The sequence below is a fragment of the Sycon ciliatum genome, chromosome 6 (genome assembly GCF_964019385.1).
Source record: "Sycon ciliatum chromosome 6, ocSycCili1.1, whole genome shotgun sequence".
Lineage (NCBI taxonomy): Eukaryota > Metazoa > Porifera > Calcarea > Leucosolenida > Sycettidae > Sycon > Sycon ciliatum.
Window position 1 is genome coordinate 17,579,216 of NC_088648.1, and position 17,523 is coordinate 17,596,738.

At 51.7% G+C, this 17,523-nt stretch overlaps 2 protein-coding genes across 3 annotated transcripts; one reads left to right on the top strand and one right to left on the bottom strand.

The window, feature by feature from the left end:
- Positions 1–472: 472 nt before the first annotated feature.
- Positions 473–3,095, top strand: LOC135819535 (small RNA 2'-O-methyltransferase-like). The gene has a single exon (XM_065332759.1). It carries the CDS (start codon positions 921–923, stop codon positions 2,526–2,528), a length of 1,608 nt encoding a protein of 535 aa, XP_065188831.1. The 5' UTR covers positions 473–920; the 3' UTR covers positions 2,529–3,095.
- Positions 3,096–4,487: 1,392 nt separating this feature from the next.
- On the bottom strand, positions 4,488–17,419 carry LOC135819534 (NAD(P) transhydrogenase, mitochondrial-like). 2 transcript variants are annotated; one of them, XM_065332758.1, is made up of 14 exons: positions 17,181–17,419; positions 15,687–16,002; positions 14,921–15,061; positions 13,237–13,398; positions 12,823–12,948; positions 12,171–12,278; positions 10,987–12,026; positions 10,116–10,633; positions 9,378–9,554; positions 8,276–8,424; positions 7,533–7,619; positions 6,651–6,848; positions 5,663–5,822; positions 4,488–5,293 (listed from the first exon to the last, which is right to left on the bottom strand). In XM_065332758.1, exons 2-14 carry the CDS (start codon positions 15,981–15,983, stop codon positions 5,169–5,171), a joined length of 3,288 nt encoding a protein of 1,095 aa, XP_065188830.1. In that variant the 5' UTR covers positions 15,984–16,002; positions 17,181–17,419; the 3' UTR covers positions 4,488–5,168. The 2 variants fall into 2 exon arrangements, with proteins under 2 accessions (XP_065188830.1, XP_065188829.1); XM_065332757.1 differs by having other exon boundaries at positions 15,687–16,005.
- Positions 17,420–17,523: the final 104 nt, after the last annotated feature.

A 17,523-nucleotide genomic window follows, 5' to 3' on the forward strand; every position in this document is an offset into this window, starting at 1 on the left:
GTTTTTGGTTTTTTTCGCCCTCCCGCGTACCTTTTCGCGAAAAAAGGACGTTAAACAATGAATTATTAGCAAAGGGTGGCCTTATAATTTATAGGCAGTTTACCCTGCTGCTGGGGACTGATCAGGAGTTGCACACTCTTGGGGGTTATGAACTCTTGATGGTACAAGACGGCAACGTCTGTAGGGCCTTCCCTATCAAAATAATAAATTCTACTACTACTACTACTACTACTACTACTATGAAAGAAACCAGGGAGTCGTAAAAATTAATATTTTACGACTCCCTGAAAGAAACACACAGCTCAGATGAAAGTAAAGAGTATGGGAAGCAAAACCGTACACACTTCTGAAATGCGTATACTGTACTATAATTATTGTACGCGCCCACCACTCTTTTTTTTACATCACGAATTTCGTAGTGAGCGCGGCGCCACCCGGACCGTACCCCCGAGTGATTTCGAGTGTTTATGTACGCGTGTACTCACAAACATTCAAAAATTTTCATTCGAATGTTTTCAAATTAATTTATACAGCAAAGAAGGTTTCTTGCTGTATTGGCAATTGTTCGGTCATTGTCGTAAAACAGTTAGGCTCTCGATCTCAGTTCTTGCACGTTCTTCGTCTTGCTGGAGACTCAGCGGGGAGCAGCTTTTTCCGTGACTCTAGTCTGTAGACAAAACGATTAGGTAAGGAGCAGCTCTCTAACCTGCACCAGACGATCAAGTACCAACGACGAACGTAGAAATTTATTTTCACTTGAGAACGACGAGCCAGTCGGTTTCTGTGGAAGCGAAGATTCGTAGATGTGCCTGCCTAGGAACTGGTGGGTATAGAGGAGCGGACATCTTCAGCAAGGCGAAGTGTCAGAACTTCACAGAAGATCTATACTGGCCTGTGTCACGCAGCCAGGAACTGGAGTGATGGTTTCTGTGGCAGAGGATGGAGAGACGATACTGGAGTCCAAAGAGAGGTTGTTCGCCAGCTCTTTACCTGTGTATCAGCAGCGATACAACGCCGTGACCGATTACGTGAACCAGACTGGCGCACGCCGTGTGGTAGACATAGGCTGCGCCGAGGGCTCGCTTATGGTCAACGTGAAGGAGCTGTGCCCTTGCGTGCAGGAGCTGAGCGGAGTGGATCTGGATGGAAGCCTGGTGGACCGGAGCCGGGAGAGATTCCGGCCGCTGGCCTACGCGTACATGCACCGGCGCACAGATCCGCTGGAGATTGGCGGCTACTGCGGCTCGATCTCAACACCGGACAGGAGATTTGTGGACGTCGACTTGATCAGTATGGTGGAGATCATTGAGCACTTGTACGACGACACCCTGGCACGAGTACCCGAGGCGATATTCGGCCGCCTGCGCCCTCGAGCCGCTATCGTCACCACGCCAAACTCCGATTTCAACGTCCTCTTTCCGGACATGGGCATCGGGGCGGACGGCCAGCCACGCTTCCGACACTGGGACCACAAGTTTGAGTGGTCGCGTGCCGAGTTCGAAACCTGGGCCACCGGCGTGGCGAGTACCTACGGCTATGGAGTGAGGTTCAGTGGTGTGGGTGCTGGTTTGCCGGGAACAGAGCACCTCGGCTGCTGCTCGCAGATGGCCACATTTGAACGCATCACCGACGAGGTTGAGTTTGCCGCGCACGCTCCTACAGCGGATGACGACGACGACGCAGCCAGTGCGGTGCCGGCACAAGCGGAGTTTGGTGAGTTTGAGCAGCGCTGGTCCGTGTCGTGGCCGTATACACCGCGGCCCAATCAGATATACACGGCCGTGTCGGCGAAAGCGTATCGCCTCGGCCGCGAGGCGCACGATATACGCGAGGGACTGGATCAAGGCGAGAGTTGTGACTACTACGGTGGCGAGGAGGAGAGCGTCTCCTGCAGTCACGGCGACATCACGCCCATTCTTCTCGACAACGTCGACCCTGACTTGCCATGCGACTGCGGATACGAGGCGAGTATGTCCGCCAGTTCATGTGCATTTGATGCAGACAGTGTTGGTGGTAATGTCGATCTGCAGCTCGGCGCCCCAGGTCCGTCGGCCACTGTAGAACCGCCGTCATCGTCATCATCGGAACAGAAGGACACTGTCCGTCGCTGCGTACCTCACGTCTGCCTGAACCGCATCAGCGCCTGGGATATTCCACTGCACTGCTTCCAGGCGTGTCTCACCTACGACCTTTCTCGCCTGGAGTGCCGCATAGATGACGTCTTGGAAGTGCTGGAGCATCCGCCAGTGACGCCGTCAGCAAATCCGGCCACCATTGTTCTATCCTACACGCCGCCCGTCCTCTCTGCCGATCGGAAGTCCGTGATCTATCCCAATGTCCTGCTAAGGAACAGTGCGGATGAGGAAAGTGACGGCTCTCTTGCCAGTCATGGCGCGGACAACAGTGGCGAACCGGCGGACGACTTTGAAGGCACGTGGGGCGGTGAATTTTACTCGTACTCGTCGGACTGGTGCGACGATGGCGAGGCCGCTGGTACCGAGACTACGGAGACGACTGCGCCTACCTAGATATCTCAGCGTTCAAGTCCGCTCGGTGACCTGAAACGAGGCAACGCCACCCGGACCGAATTAGCGGCCTTGTGAAGTCTACCCGCTAGAAGGCACTTTGACCGTGCCAGAACAAGTCATTACGAATATCGAGAAAAGGACGGTCCACACCGAGCACCGAGTTCTGCCAGAAAAACCTGGGGCTCGGTTCGTTCCTATATCACCTCTGATACCACCGTGTGCAGTGCGTACCATGTATACTGCGGGGAACGGCCGCTCTCTGCTGTGTGACACCCCAGCTGCCGCTGGTGGCGAAACGCTCGTCTCTTGCGTGGACGTCTGTGGCGGCGAGGTCCAGTGCACAATCCCTATCCAAGACGCGACAGTACTCCAACGCCAGCACCATCATTTTTTTATCCTTTTCTATTTGGCCGCTCCTGGAGCTTAGTTTTCAGTATTCTCTGCTTACCTTTCCCGTTCCTGTTTCCGCGTGTCAGTGTTGGTGTCCGTAGTGTACCACTGCAAGGCCCGTGGCCAGATATACTGGGAGATCTACCCGTCAATCATATACGTGTACGCCCGCCCCCCCCCCCCCCCCCCCCTGAATGAAACGAAATGAGCAAAAAATCAAGCGTGTCACTTGTGTTGTTGGCAATTATGTGTGACACTGCAGTTCATCACCGGGTACACCATGAGATGCACCCGGTGTGCTAAGAGTGTTTAAATGCTGCGAAGGCAGAGCTGGCAGTACACACAGTACAACAGTGGCACAACAGCTAACAACGAGCTGTCATTGCCTGATGATGATAGCACTGCGCGTGAAAATCCCTCATGGTACGTTGCAACGGGGACGCGCCTAATTGCTCCATTGTTGTAGTACTGCGTGTTCGCCTAATACATCTACCAGCAATGTATACTAGCAGTCGTGTGCTGCTTAGAGTCAATGCTATCTGCCTTAAGTGCAAAGCTCGCTGTGTTTATCGCAGTTAGAGCAGCGATTGGACAGAAGCCCAAGACAAGTCATTGTACATTATTATTATTATTATTATTTGAGGGATTCCCCAAAGGCGGAAGCCTAAATCAAGGGGGTCAACATCAGTCATGTCTTCATGCATGGCCGTGATCCCCTCATCATTCACGCTTGTCAGTATCTCTAAAGCTGGGTCCAGAAAGTCTGATTTACAGCAATCGTTGGCTGCGCGGCATGTGATAACCGGTCCTGAATTCACCGACTACAACTTCACATGCTTAGTAAGTTCTGTCGTTTACAAACAACTTGAAACAAGCATGACGAACCTGCAGTGGGCATTCACTGCCGCTCAGACAGCTACCATTCGACGTGCACCTGACTCCAGGCAGTTGTAACTAATTTTTAAAGCACTGAATACCGTAATTTCCCAAATTTCCCGTGTACTTTTACCGTATTTTCGGTGCATCTGTTTCATACCTAAATTTTCAATACTAGTACACCGAACAAACACTAACACACATAAAACAGTAGGAAACTGCTTCTCTGTACCTAAAATTTCTGTTCGCCTAACCTGGCCTTTTGCCCTCATACCGAAAATATTGAGCACCGGAAATTTCTGAAATTAGAGTACCTCAGTCAAGAAATTTCTGAAATTAGAGTACCTCAAGACAGGCTGATGGCGGATAGCCTCATGATGTTGCATGCTCAACGATCCACACGTACGTCCATGAAACCCGGACACACACACACACACACACACACATGCCCATCGCGGAAACGATGATAGCGAACAGCTATGTTAGACATAGCAACTTGTGCTGGGATTACACCGTTCAACAGCTTGCAAGGCTGAAGAATTGACCGCCACTATTTTAGCCTGGTCTACACCATAAGGCTACACACACACACACGCACACACACACACACACACACACACACACACACACACACACACACACACACACACAGGGAGGCGCCACAAGCCACACACACAGGGAGGCGCTGTCACATCAACCACGAATATATACAGACATACAGAAGGAGTACGATCAGCTACAGCTGCAAGCGCAAAAGCATACACGAGTCAGCGCACCATTGCACCGACTCAGAGAGGAAAAACCAAACAAAGTGATTACACACATCAGGAAATAAAAATAGACAGGAGCAAAACACCTAAAAAGAACCGGGGCCGAAACAACAACCCCTCGTCCGAAGCAAAGAATTTCGCACAGATAAAATAGCATAAAAATAAATACAAGACAAGGCACGGGGAACGGGCGGATAAAATGGATCAGGATAAAATTTAATATGCCTAATCACCACACAAAAATAGGGGGGAGGGGGAGTATTATTGGTTTTGGAGGCGCAACGCAGCCAGTTAGAGGTCTAAAACAAAGGACAGTGCGCTAGTGCTGTGCCTTAGTCGAGCGGGGAAAAAAAGCAAGCGGAAAGGTCAAATGATCCTGGCACCAAAGGATTGAAAGTAGCTAGGAAAGCAAGAATGTAGAAATGTCAGCGTTGAGACACTGCAGATAAGTCCGCGGGGAGAACGCAAAGACCGAAGAAGGTCTCTTGTTGCAACACACATTACAAGGTCATGCAAACGAAACATTTCGACGCTCAACAGTGCTCGCGCAAGAGTATCCGAACTAGGCTGGTGTTGCCCGGGCAACAGTCCGGGATGCACGCACCTACTTCTGCACAAGCTCACCGACGCGGTTCTTGAGTCCCTCGCACGCCGTCTTGGCGTCGGAGAGCAACATGTTTGTGTTGGGCTTGAAGAAGACGGGGTTATCCACGTCAGCGTAGCCAGTACCTGAATTGTGGAAAAATGATGAGAGGAAACACATTTTCTGTCAGAGCACACATAGCTTGACCTAAGAGTTGAGAGCCAAAGCAGAGTTTATGATACATGTGTCTCCGGGAATGAGAGAGAGAGAGAGAGAGAGAGAGAGAGAGAGAGAGAGAGAGAGAGAGAGAGAGCCACGCACACACACACACACACACACACGCACACACACACGTAGAAGAAGACACAACATGATCCTAATCGTATACGCCCATCCTGCAAAACACTCCAAATAAAGTGAATATTCAAAAAGGCCCACACTCAAATCAGCAGAATTTTACGCTTCACATGTTTTCAGCACAAGAAGCAGTACAAGTCCAGAAAAAGCACTCTTACCCATGGTACGCTTGATGACAATGGTTTGCTTGGCCTTCCATGCCTCGATAACAGGCATACCGGCGATGGGAGAGTTGGGGTCCTCGATGGCAGCGGAGTTGACGGTGTCATTGGCGCCAACAACCAGGCACACATCCGTGTCGGACAGCTCGTGGTTGATCTACGCAAGAAATCAGAGTGGACATCGGGACGTGAGATCTAGACTGCAAGCTTTGCAAGGTTGAAGACTTGACCACCACTACAGTCTACCAGCGATAAGTCGCGTACTTTTGCAATTCGGACGGCTTGTACTTTTGTATAATATGTAAGTCTATACTTTCGAAACGCAATCTGTAGTGCTTGAGATGCATGTGGCGACAGTAGTAAAGACACGCTCACACTGACCTCTTCCATTTCCAACACAATGTCATACGGCGCACGCGCACACACACACACACACACACACGCACACACAAGCACACACACACACGCACACACACACACACGCACACACACACACACTTGTACTTGTTGCTCACTGCCAAAACTGGTCACGTGGGTCTCCCCGGGAGAGGGGAGAGAGACTCAAAAGGAATCTTGGAAAGATGACTCAACTGGCTATTGAACCGCCCAACGGCCGACACCCCCTGAAATCCCAAAAACTCTGGGTGGACTTGAAAATGATCCCACTTATGGGCTCACCACACCTCAGTAAGTGGGTGAGGACATGGTGCAGAAAAAGGATTGACGGCATCAGGGTATCCGTCCTGGGATCCAACTGCAGTTACGCCTGCCCCCAGTGAAGGTAATACTTGCTACTAGTGTGGGTGGCTAAATCAGAGTGGATCTGATCTAAGCGTCACACACACACACACACACACACACACACACACACACACACACACACACACACACACACACACACACACACACACACACACAAGCACACACACACACACACACACACAAGCACACACACACACAAGCACACAAACACACACACACTGACCTCTTCCATCTCAAAGACAATGTCATAGGGCACACCGGCCTCGGCAAGCAGCACATTCAGCTGTCCGGGCATACGGCCAGCGACGGGGTGGATAGCAAACTTGAAGTCGACGCCGTTGTCGGTGAGCGTCTTTGCCATCTCGGCAATGGCGTACTGGGCCTTGGCCACAGCCAGACCATAGCCAGGAACCACAATCACCTGCAGCCACAGACAAAAAAGTAGAAGAGGATGTTAGTCGGCTGTGCAGTGTTCCAGAAAGGTGTTGCCTAGAAATTGAATCATCAAGGTTTAGAAGAGAGACTGCAACAAGTGAAGCTAGGACGTGGCAGCAATGCTAGCAGTGGCACATCATCAACAACAGCGGATACATGTTGCACGTAGCACAGTGTGTCCAGCATGTCGGGATCCAATACAGTGACACGGCGTGTGAACCCAGAGTTCATAACGCCCCAGAGGGTGCAACTCGACGATGGGTGCTGTCCCGACGGAATTTCAAGTTGACGTCATTTTTATGGTGCGATGTGCACTGTACATGACTGCGTTATCAGACGTATCCTGAACCGGTGGTGGACAAAGACAAAGCCCCGTTTGATCCGGTACAAATTAGTTCAAAGAAAAACGTGTGCTGTGTTGACACGCCGTACAAATGTCGTAAATCACTGGTGCAAGGAGCATTGCATCATAAAAATGACGTCAACTTCGGAAATTTCGTCGGGACAGCAGGGTGCGTGGGAGTTGCACACTCTGGGGTGGGGGTTATGTACTCTTGGTGTGAACACAGATATGTTTGCCTGCTGGAGTGCCGCTACATCCAAGCTCCACTGTAGCAGGATTCCCCTCATCTAACCTGGGCCAGAACCGGGAAGAAACACCACCGCTTACCTTGCCAGCCTGTGAAAGGCTTTCGGCGACGGAGAGGACGTCTGTCTCGGTGTGCGTGCCCTCGATTCTGGCAGCCTTTCCTGTACCCTGCACACAGGAAGATGCAGAAAAGCAGGGCACACATGCACACACACACACACACACACACACACACACACACACACACACACACACACACACACACACACACACACACACACACACACACACACACACACACACACACACACACACACACACACACACACACACACACACACACACACACACACACACACACACACACACACACACACACACACAGATCATCATACATGCAAAACAGTTTGTCACTTGTTCTTCGGTGATCAGCGTGTATGCACGCACTGCACCATGTTCTTGGATAATGAACGCCTTCTTGCATCAAGTATCACATATTACAATCAGGGGCGTAGCTGGTGGTGGTGGTGGTGGTGGGTGAACGGCCGTAGTTCGTTAGCTAGCTGTACTATCATACATGTACGTATAGGATGGCAGGTGCTCTGGTCATCAGGGTCAGTATGTGCATGCTGAACCTAGATGGGTCGAACTTTGTAGGGGGGGGGGGGGGGGGGGGGGGGGCTATGCGCCTGACAATCGTATTGTACATTGGATCAGCCTGCCGAGCACTGAGTAGCACATTTTATTCAAGGTCGGATGGGATGGATTGCTCGAGGCATGCCATGCTGACGGACAGAAGTGCGCACAGCATTCGCCATACGTACCTGTGATCGGGTCTTGGTGTTGGCACCGCCGAACACAACGTTGAGGAGAGAGCGGTTCATCGCTTCACACATGATGTAGGACAGGATTCCTCCGCTGAAGCCAATCAGAGCGCCAACCATTGTCAAGAGCTTGTTGCCGAGAAGGAAGCCTGCAAGAGGGAGTGAGGGAGAGAGAGAGAGACAGAGAGACAGAGGCGGAGAGAGAGAGAGAGGGAGAGAGAGAGAGAGAGAGAGAGAGAGAGAGAGACAGAGAGAGAGAGAGAGAGAGAGAGAGAGAGAGAGAGACAGAGGAAATCATTCCTGGTCGCTGACCGGCTGAATTCTAGGTGGCTGCCGATTGCTCCATGAGGAGCAGCAATAACCTTAGCTCAAGCACAGTGCAGTAGGCTTGTCTAGTCGAAGTGAGGAGGTTCCACAGGGCAAGGTGGTAAGACCAACCAAGTGCAGTGCTGCCCAAAATCATTTCTTGAAGGACTCTCAAAAGAACCCATTCCACACAGAAATGTGTGTGGATAACATTATCTCAGAATGAAGGCTTGAACATCGTTTATATCACAACACTGAAAACCCTACATCATCACCAAGGCAGGTGGTCTCTTTGCTGCACAATTCTCATATCTCAATGAAATCTTCGGCCAGGAGCCATCATCAGGATCGAGGGGAAACTGGTGAGATGGTGAGTTTACATCACGTTTGTGAAAGCACTTCCTTCAATAGTCGGAGGCTCCACTGCAGCCTATCAATCACGTCCCCAGCACCCTCACAACCACGTACACTCGCTGATGAAACCCCAAGGGCGAAAATTCGGAGGCAAATTTAACTGCAATTACAGTGGAAAACCTTGGTTACACAGACAGAAGAACGAGCAGTTGTTGAGCAGTTGTTGAGCAGTTGTTGAGCAGTTGTTGAGCAGTTGTTTTTCGTAACTCTCTGAGTTGCACAAACTGAAATATTCATCAGACGAAAATAGAACTCCACGGACGGTGGATGAACTTCACATGGTGAAGACCTTGGTTGTGAAGGCGTTTGAGAGAGCACATGCAAATGCATACCGGTACACGTGCAGCCACACAAGATGCGTGCAGCCACACAAGATGCGTACCTTCTGCGCACAGAGCCCATCCGCTGTAGCTGTTGAGAACAGTGATGGCTACGGGCATGTCTGCACCGCCGATGGAGGCTACCAAGTGCAGGCCCATCACGCTGGACAAACCGGCGGTCATGGCCAGCGAGCTAGCGCCCAGGGTGGAGGCCGGGTCGGACATGAAGCAAACAAGACCTGCGCGCGTGACAATAGGACATACACACCGATACCGGCACATACACACACACGCGCACACACACACACACACACACACACACACACACACACACACACACACACACACAAACAAACACACGCATACACATGCATTCGCACAAAAAGGCGCAACACAGTTGAGTGCAACATACAGGCACTCCAGGTGCTACATGTGCGGGCGAGGTATTTTATTTTATTAATAGAACCCGGGCAGTGGACGTACACATGATGTCGGATTTTACGTGCTGCAACTGAACTCGGGGCAATGTGTGCATCACTGGCTTCCATCATGACTAATGTTCAACATAGACACACTAACGTGTGAGCCGACTGGCCAAAGAAACTAGTCTCGGCTTCAAGACCCCGATGCTATTCCAAAGGGAAACCCCGGGCCATTGTCCTATCAGTACCATGATAAGAGGTCTATCTTGCTACATCCCAGTGTGTGTGTGTATGTGCGTGTGTGTGTGTGTGTGTGTGTGTGTGTGTGTGTGTGTGTGTGCGTGTGCGTGTGTGGACTGACTGATGATCGGGACTGACCTGCTCCGTTCACACCCAGCATGGCCAGGTTGAGCATGGACTTGGCGGGCAGCTCCAGCGGCGCCGACTTCAGCCGTCCCTCCAGCTTGCCGAACGCGATCAGCGAGCCGGTGAAGGTGATGGCACCGATGGCCTCGCCGAAGTAGGCCATGCTGGCGTGCACGCCGCTGTGCGCCAGCGCGGCCGGGTCCATCAGGTACACAGAACCGCTGGTGAGCATGGCTGCCAGGCCCACCAGGCTGTGGAAGGCGGCCACCAGCTGGGGCAGCGACGTCACGGCGATGCGGTTGGCGATTGCCATGCCAACGGCCCCGCCGGCGCCCATCATGGCGGCCATCTGCATGTAGACGGCGGGCGAGACCTGCATGTTGACGGCGGTGCAGGCCACACCGCTGCTAACTCCCACCACGCCGATGATGTTGCCCATGCGAGCCGTGCTCTGCGAGGACAGAGCGCCAATGCTGGCGATGCAGGCCAGGCTGGGTGCCACGTAGCACAGGTCCTGCACGCCGGTCAGGCTGGAAATCGAGATACGTGGATAAGCGGGCACACGCACACACACACACACACGCACGCACACACACACAGAGCATCCAATAAGAAAACCTGGCAAAACCAATCGCGATATGACCGTCAATAACAAGCAACACCATTAGCTCCATGATGATATGACATTGCATAAGCGTGTAAACCGCTACTGCATGACGAAATAGCTCCTACAAGGGATGGTGTCCGACCATTTCGTAGCATTTTTCAAAAAAAAAAAAAAAAAACTCTGACGCTATCATCGGACTGCTCATACTTCAAAGTGGTTCCAATCGGGAAGTGAAGACTCTGCAGAGTATCATCGAGCACAAATCACAACACTCACCCGGTAGCGACAGCACCGAGGTACGATCCACCGTAGACGGCGACAGGAATGATGTAGTACTTGCCGAAATCCGGGGGGTCGCCCTCACGCCGGAACATGTCCAGCATACGCCTGGTGACCAGGAAACCTCCGACGATGTTTACTGATGACAGGAGGACGGCACCGGCGGCGAGCGCATGTGCCGACGTGTGCGGGGTAATGCCACCGCCCATCAGCACCATGCCGCCGACGGCCGTCAGGCCAGAGATGGCGTTGGTGACGCTCATGAGCGGCGAGTGCAGCGCCGGCGTGACGCCCCACACCACGTGATAGCCGGCGATGCCCGACAGCGCAAACATGGTGAACAGGTTGGAGAATTCGGCGCCTGGCTGCGCGGCGCCGAGCGCCACCATCGTGCCGAGGCCGACGGTGAGCGAGGTGCTGGTGGAGCGCGCCGTCTTCTCCGCCTTGTTGTAGGCGACCAGAGCCTTCTCCTCCTTCGTCAGCTCCTTCTTCTCCTCTTTCTTAGCGCCGGTGGTGGCGCCGGAGGATGCAGCTGACAGCGGCGGTGGTGGGTAGGTCAGCTCCTTGTTGTGAGAGACGATGGACTGGCGCACGACCTCGTCCTCGAAGTCGATGTGCAGGCGCTCCTTCGGCCCGATGGAGTTGAAGAACTTGGACAGGTTGTTGGAGTAGAGCGTGGAGGCGAGCGAGGGCATGCGCGACACCAGGTCGGTGCTGCCCATGATGGTGACGTCCTTGTGGCGGATCGTCTCGCCCTTCACCGTGTACTCGCAGTTGCCGCCCTGCTCGGCCGCCAGGTCCACGACGACCGAGCCGGACTTCATCGAGTCCACCATCGGCTTGGTGATCAGCTTGGGCGCCGGCTTGCCGGGGATGAGTGCGGTAGTGACCACGATGTCGACCTCCTCGCACTGCTTGGCGAACAGCTTCATCTCGGCCTCGATGAACTCCTTGGACATGACCTTGGCGTAGCCACCACCACCGTCTCCGGACTCCTTGACCGTCACCTCCAGGAACTCGGCTCCGAGAGATTGCACCTGTGCAGAACGCAAGCCATTGCAGGACCAAAGAGAAGAACAGAACATGACAAAAATGCTGTTTATCACTTTCAGCAGCTGCATCGGCACTAGCAGCAAAAGTAGCAGCAGCAACAGCAGCTGGAGCCAAGCACTGTACATTACCTGTTCCTTGACAGCAGCGCGGGTATCAAAGACACGGACAATGGCGCCCATGTTACGCGCGGTCTGCGTGGCAGCCAGACCAGCAACTCCGCCACCAATGACAAGAACCTAACAAGAAGAAAAAAGAACAGATTCACATTTAGATGAGTATATCACAGGTAAACATGAAGGAAGCGTACTGTCCATGTGCATCTATCGCACTATGGAAACGAACCAACGATATTTTATTTTCAACAGTCGCAGATTCAGACCAAACACCAGTGTTTCAGTGTCGGTCACTGGGTGTATGCATTCACACAGACAGACAGAGAGGGACAGAGACGGAGAGAGAGAGAGAGAGAGAGAGAGGAGAGAGAGAGAGAGAGAGAGAGAGAGAGAGAGAGGATACCACACGCACACACAGACGCGCACACACACCTCAGACCTCAGACATGCGCATCGCGGAAGCGATGATAGCGAACAGCTATGTTAGACATAGCAACTTGTGCTGGGATTACACCATTCAACAGCTTGCAAGGCTGATGAATTGACCGCCACTATTTTCTAGCCTGGTATCCACCACACACACACACACACACACACACACACACACACACACGCGCACACACACACACACAGAAACACACACACACACACACAGAAACACACTTACCTTGGCTGGGGGTACACGACCAGCAGCTGTCATCTGACCGGCAAAGAATCGTCCAAAATGATTGGCTGCCTCGATGATCGCCCGATATCCAGCAACATTAGCCATGCTGCTAAGGACATCGAATGACTGCAACAATTCAAAACAACACAGCAAAAGTCAAGCATGACGTATCGCTCTTGAAAGAAGGGTTCTACTATCACTCACTTATCACACCTACAAGCTCGTCGCAAGCTATCGGGTGATTACCCAAAACTGCAGGCTTTTCCTAATTATTTGATTACCCCAAAACTGAAGGCTTTTCCTGATATTTTCTATAGATCCCGCTTCGTGCCACGCGCTGACTTGCTGATGACTGGAGCACAGCCCCCTCCCCATACCACACACAAACACACATGCGTGCAGAGTGCTGCGTACCTGAGCACGGGAGATACGCGGCACGGACTCCATGCTGAACGCGGACACGCCCTGCGCGCGCAGAGCCTCCAGCAGGTCCTTGTTAGCGGCCGGCTGCAGCATACCGGCATACAAGGCTCCGGACGACAGCTGCTTCACTTCATCAATGCTCGGCGGACGAACCTAGGGGAAAGAGAAGGAGAACAGGTACATAGCATGGAATTGAGCCAATGAGATTACCCAGTAAACATGCAGAGATTGCACTTGTCAGTCTAAGGATAAACCCAGACCGGCCACCTCTCCACACAGTTCAGTCTATTTTCAAATGGCAGAGTTTGTTGCTACTCCCGAGTTAACCCTTTGGAGTCCGTAACTTTTTTCCTTCCGCAGAATTTGGGGCAGTCACGAAAATGCGCACTCGATTTCCAACATAACTTTGGTTCTCCTTCACCGATTTTGAAGATCTTGGGCTTGTTGGAAAGCTCTTGATGAGAGACATACAGTGAGCCCAAACTCGCAAAGAGCACTATTCATTGTCCGCCACAATGCGCCCCAAACGCGAGTCCAACACCAGATCAGAGACGAAATCGGTCTCCTGTAGCCATTTCACTGAATCTAGCTCGGAACTGTTCAAATGTTTTCGAGTAGAAGCTTACCTTGCCGTGACGTCGCGCCGCGCCGGTCCTGGCACATGCCGCCTGTCATGAAGCTGGGAAAATCCCTTTTTTTCACGCACTGCTGACTCGCAGCACGCAGCGCAGAAAACTCGAAATGTTTGATCGCTCGCCGCTCACTCAAACTTCATCAGAGAGTCTTCGGACCTGTTCCAGGCGATAGCTGAGAGTTTTCTCTACCATCTAGACCCTTCGATTGTTGAATTTGGTCAAGATTTGGCCGAGAACCGAAAGTTTGACTGCGCCCACATGCATACAAAATGTCCATGGTTCGAAATCGAACCATGGACTCCAAAGGGTTAACTGATAAACCCAGGCTTGATAAATCTACCATTACCCCGATGATGGGCCAGGCCAGAAAATTTGGTGTATGTAAATTTTAATTTTAATCGCAATGAAGCGACCGTTTTCGGAGTTGAGAAGTGAAGTTTCCTAAACTGATAAATCAAGGGTTAACGAACCTAGGAGGGCCTACTAAGCCTTACGGACGTCGGGGAATCATACTTTAGACCAAACATACACTTTCACAGTGCATACCCAGGCACTAACAAAAATTAATCATCTCCCGCGTTACTTCACTGAAACATGATAAAAGGAGCCGTCCATATTTCAAGGACGATCTTAGCAGTCGTGTCGAACTTAATCGAAGTCTCCAGCAAGAGAGACTTCGCCGTGACATGCATTGGCGCCAGAGACAACGCAGCGTTTAACACTCGGATCGGAAAAGATGGTATTTTTCGCTGCGATACAAACGCAGCACACGCCGGCTATGTCGACTTTTGTCGAAGAAGCAGCCAAGAATACACACCACAAGCAGCAGCAACTGCTACGCGTCGCCACTTCATCAGCACCGACTCCGCCACCACACAGCTGGCTATAACAACTGCTTCAGTAGCAAAGAGCTAGGCTGAGCAACCAGCAACTAGCAAGCATTGCTCCATGCAGCCAGGAATTCTTCCTGGTACTAGTGCTATTACTGAAGTACATGTAGATGCTACTACAGCGCAAAGCAACTAGCAAGCATTACACACCTTCATGACAACCTTCTGCTTCAGCGCCTCCTTTGCGTCCACAATGCTTGCACCGGCCGAGACATAATCAGCGTCGTAGAAGCCAGCGGCAACACCTGCATTCTTCTCAACAAACACTTTGAAGCCCTGCTTGCTGTAAGCCTAACACACCAACAGACGGAGAACAGGGAAAGACGAGGGAAAGTCACGTCACACAGAAACTGGCAAATACAAGGACTTTGCTCCCAGAAAAGCACTAAGGTCTAAGGGGAAAGGGCATCTGACCATAGCAAATTACTTGATGCAAGAAACAAGAGCTAAAGTGCATTTCAAAACCACAGAAACCCATAATAGGAAAGAGCCTGAACAAATTTTTCAAAAAGCTCAAAACCAAATTCGGATTATTTGAAAAAAGTTTAGAGGTCAATGCTTTTGAAATGAACCGTAATTTCAAGTGTCCACTCTTCGGCCCACCTGTAGGGACACGTGTGCAATTCACCAAGTTTTTGGCATGCATATCATCAACGCGACACACTGAACCCTGGCCGAGACTGCACCCCTTGGGGACACCATGCCCTTATACGGAGCCGGGATAGTCACAGGAACCTTGGTTTGGGACCTGTTGAACTCCATGAGCCTCCAAAGAGTGGCGAGGCATCCAAAAGGCGAAGGTTGGACTTTTCGGTTAAGCTGTTGAATGTCACCAGCAGAGCTTGAACCAGAAAACCTTCGCTTGAGGAGCTAGTCTAGATAGAGCAGTGAATACTGAATGCGTACCGGTACCTACCTGAACACTGGCGGGAGTGACGGCAACACGTGTCTCCGGACTGGCCTCCTTGGGCACGCCGAGCGTCAGCTCGTTGTAGGCAACGCCGAGCGCCTCCTCGGCCTTGGCCGCGTCCGTGGCGGCGCAGCGCGACGTGAATCGCGGCGCCACGGTGTTGCGCAACACCGACGATGCCGGTCGCAGGCCGGTGGAGAACGCACGGCGCGCACTGGAAGCGACCGGCGACGATTGCCATGCACTGCGCCTCAGCGCGCCGCTGTTGCGCAGTGCGTGGCCGGCACGCATCAGACTGGCCATGGTGTGGTGATCTCTACTGCTGCTGTGCGCGATAGATACGGCATACACATACCCAGACATGCACACGTGCACAGACACGTACATGCACAGACACACACATGCACACACACGTGGACATACACAGACAAGCACATGCACAGACACGCACATGGACACGACATGTACATAGTTACGTATACACGCGTACTCATAAGCACGGGCACCAGCACGCAGAGAAAGACGGGAGCACAGAGGGTCAATGATGTGCTGCTCCTTGCATATCGTGAGCAATGCATATTGCCCCATCGCCATTGGGCGGACGCCCAGCGCTACCAAACACAGCACAATGTAAGTGTTGCTGGCTGTCATGTAGTTAGCGAAAATGTTACTGGATCTCACTCAATACCAGAACGTCATGAAAGTGAGCAGCGTGTACTGCTTGGGGTTCGACCACCCAGAAACCACACCAGGCATATTAATGATGTTCACTACATAGTACATTGTAGTTCATACTCAGCTGTAGTAGAATGAATTTATGTGTGTCACGAAAAGGAAATCTTGTGTGGACTAACACTAACAGTACAATACAACAGTACAACAGTACACCCCCACTGTACATGAACAGTGGGGTTTCCGGAAAAAGCACATAGCATGGATCAGGATATCAGGATCTACTGTACTGATAGCACAAGTAGTCGTCAAGTATGAACGAAATGTGGGAGATTCATTCGATTTGTGTGAACTTTCCAAACCCACGCACTCAACTGCACTTCGCGCTCATGTACAAACACAAAGAGGCATGACAAAGCAATTTCAGGTACAAAAAGTAAAAATGAAAAGCGTTTTTAGGCAACTGGAGTGGCCGGCTAGCTGGCTACCGATAATACTTCCCATGAGGCATCAAACCCATTTCGTCCCTTCAAAGGCGCGAGGGAAAGTGGAAGACCAGTAGACCACATGAGCCCATGTGGTCAAGAAGTTCTTGCCGGCTTTCGCCGCATGCACAGAGACGCTACGGTAATACAAATACGCGTGGATTGAAAATTGAAAGAAGCCGTCTCCGAACAGCTGTATGGAATCATTCTATGGTAAGGTCACCGACTTTGGACAAGACAACGCAAGGGAGAAACGAACGAGTGTGGCGCAAACACACAGTAGCTGCTCCCGCAACTCTCCGAACAGCTAAAAACAACTGACTGCACATACACACGCACTTACCCAATCGAATCAACGCAGCTAGCTGCCTTTCTGCCTGCTTACTGATGCAAGTGCCAAGAGCCAAAGGCCTTCAGAAGATCAGAGAAAACTGCAGAGCTGACTATCCAGCTAGCTGCACAGAGTAATGAAGAGTGCACTCGAGCGCGATAAGCGAAACTTTTTGTTGCAACGCCTTGTTCTTGGCGAAGAAAAAAGGAACGGCAGTTTCGTTGCGAGGGTGGACAAAAAAAAGGAGTGGGAAGGCGAATGCAAGGAGTGGATGACCGACCGTACACCGTAGATCGGATGCGTACAGTACGGTTGCGCTAGTGCACAGTCAGTGCAGTACAGTCAGTGTCGTACT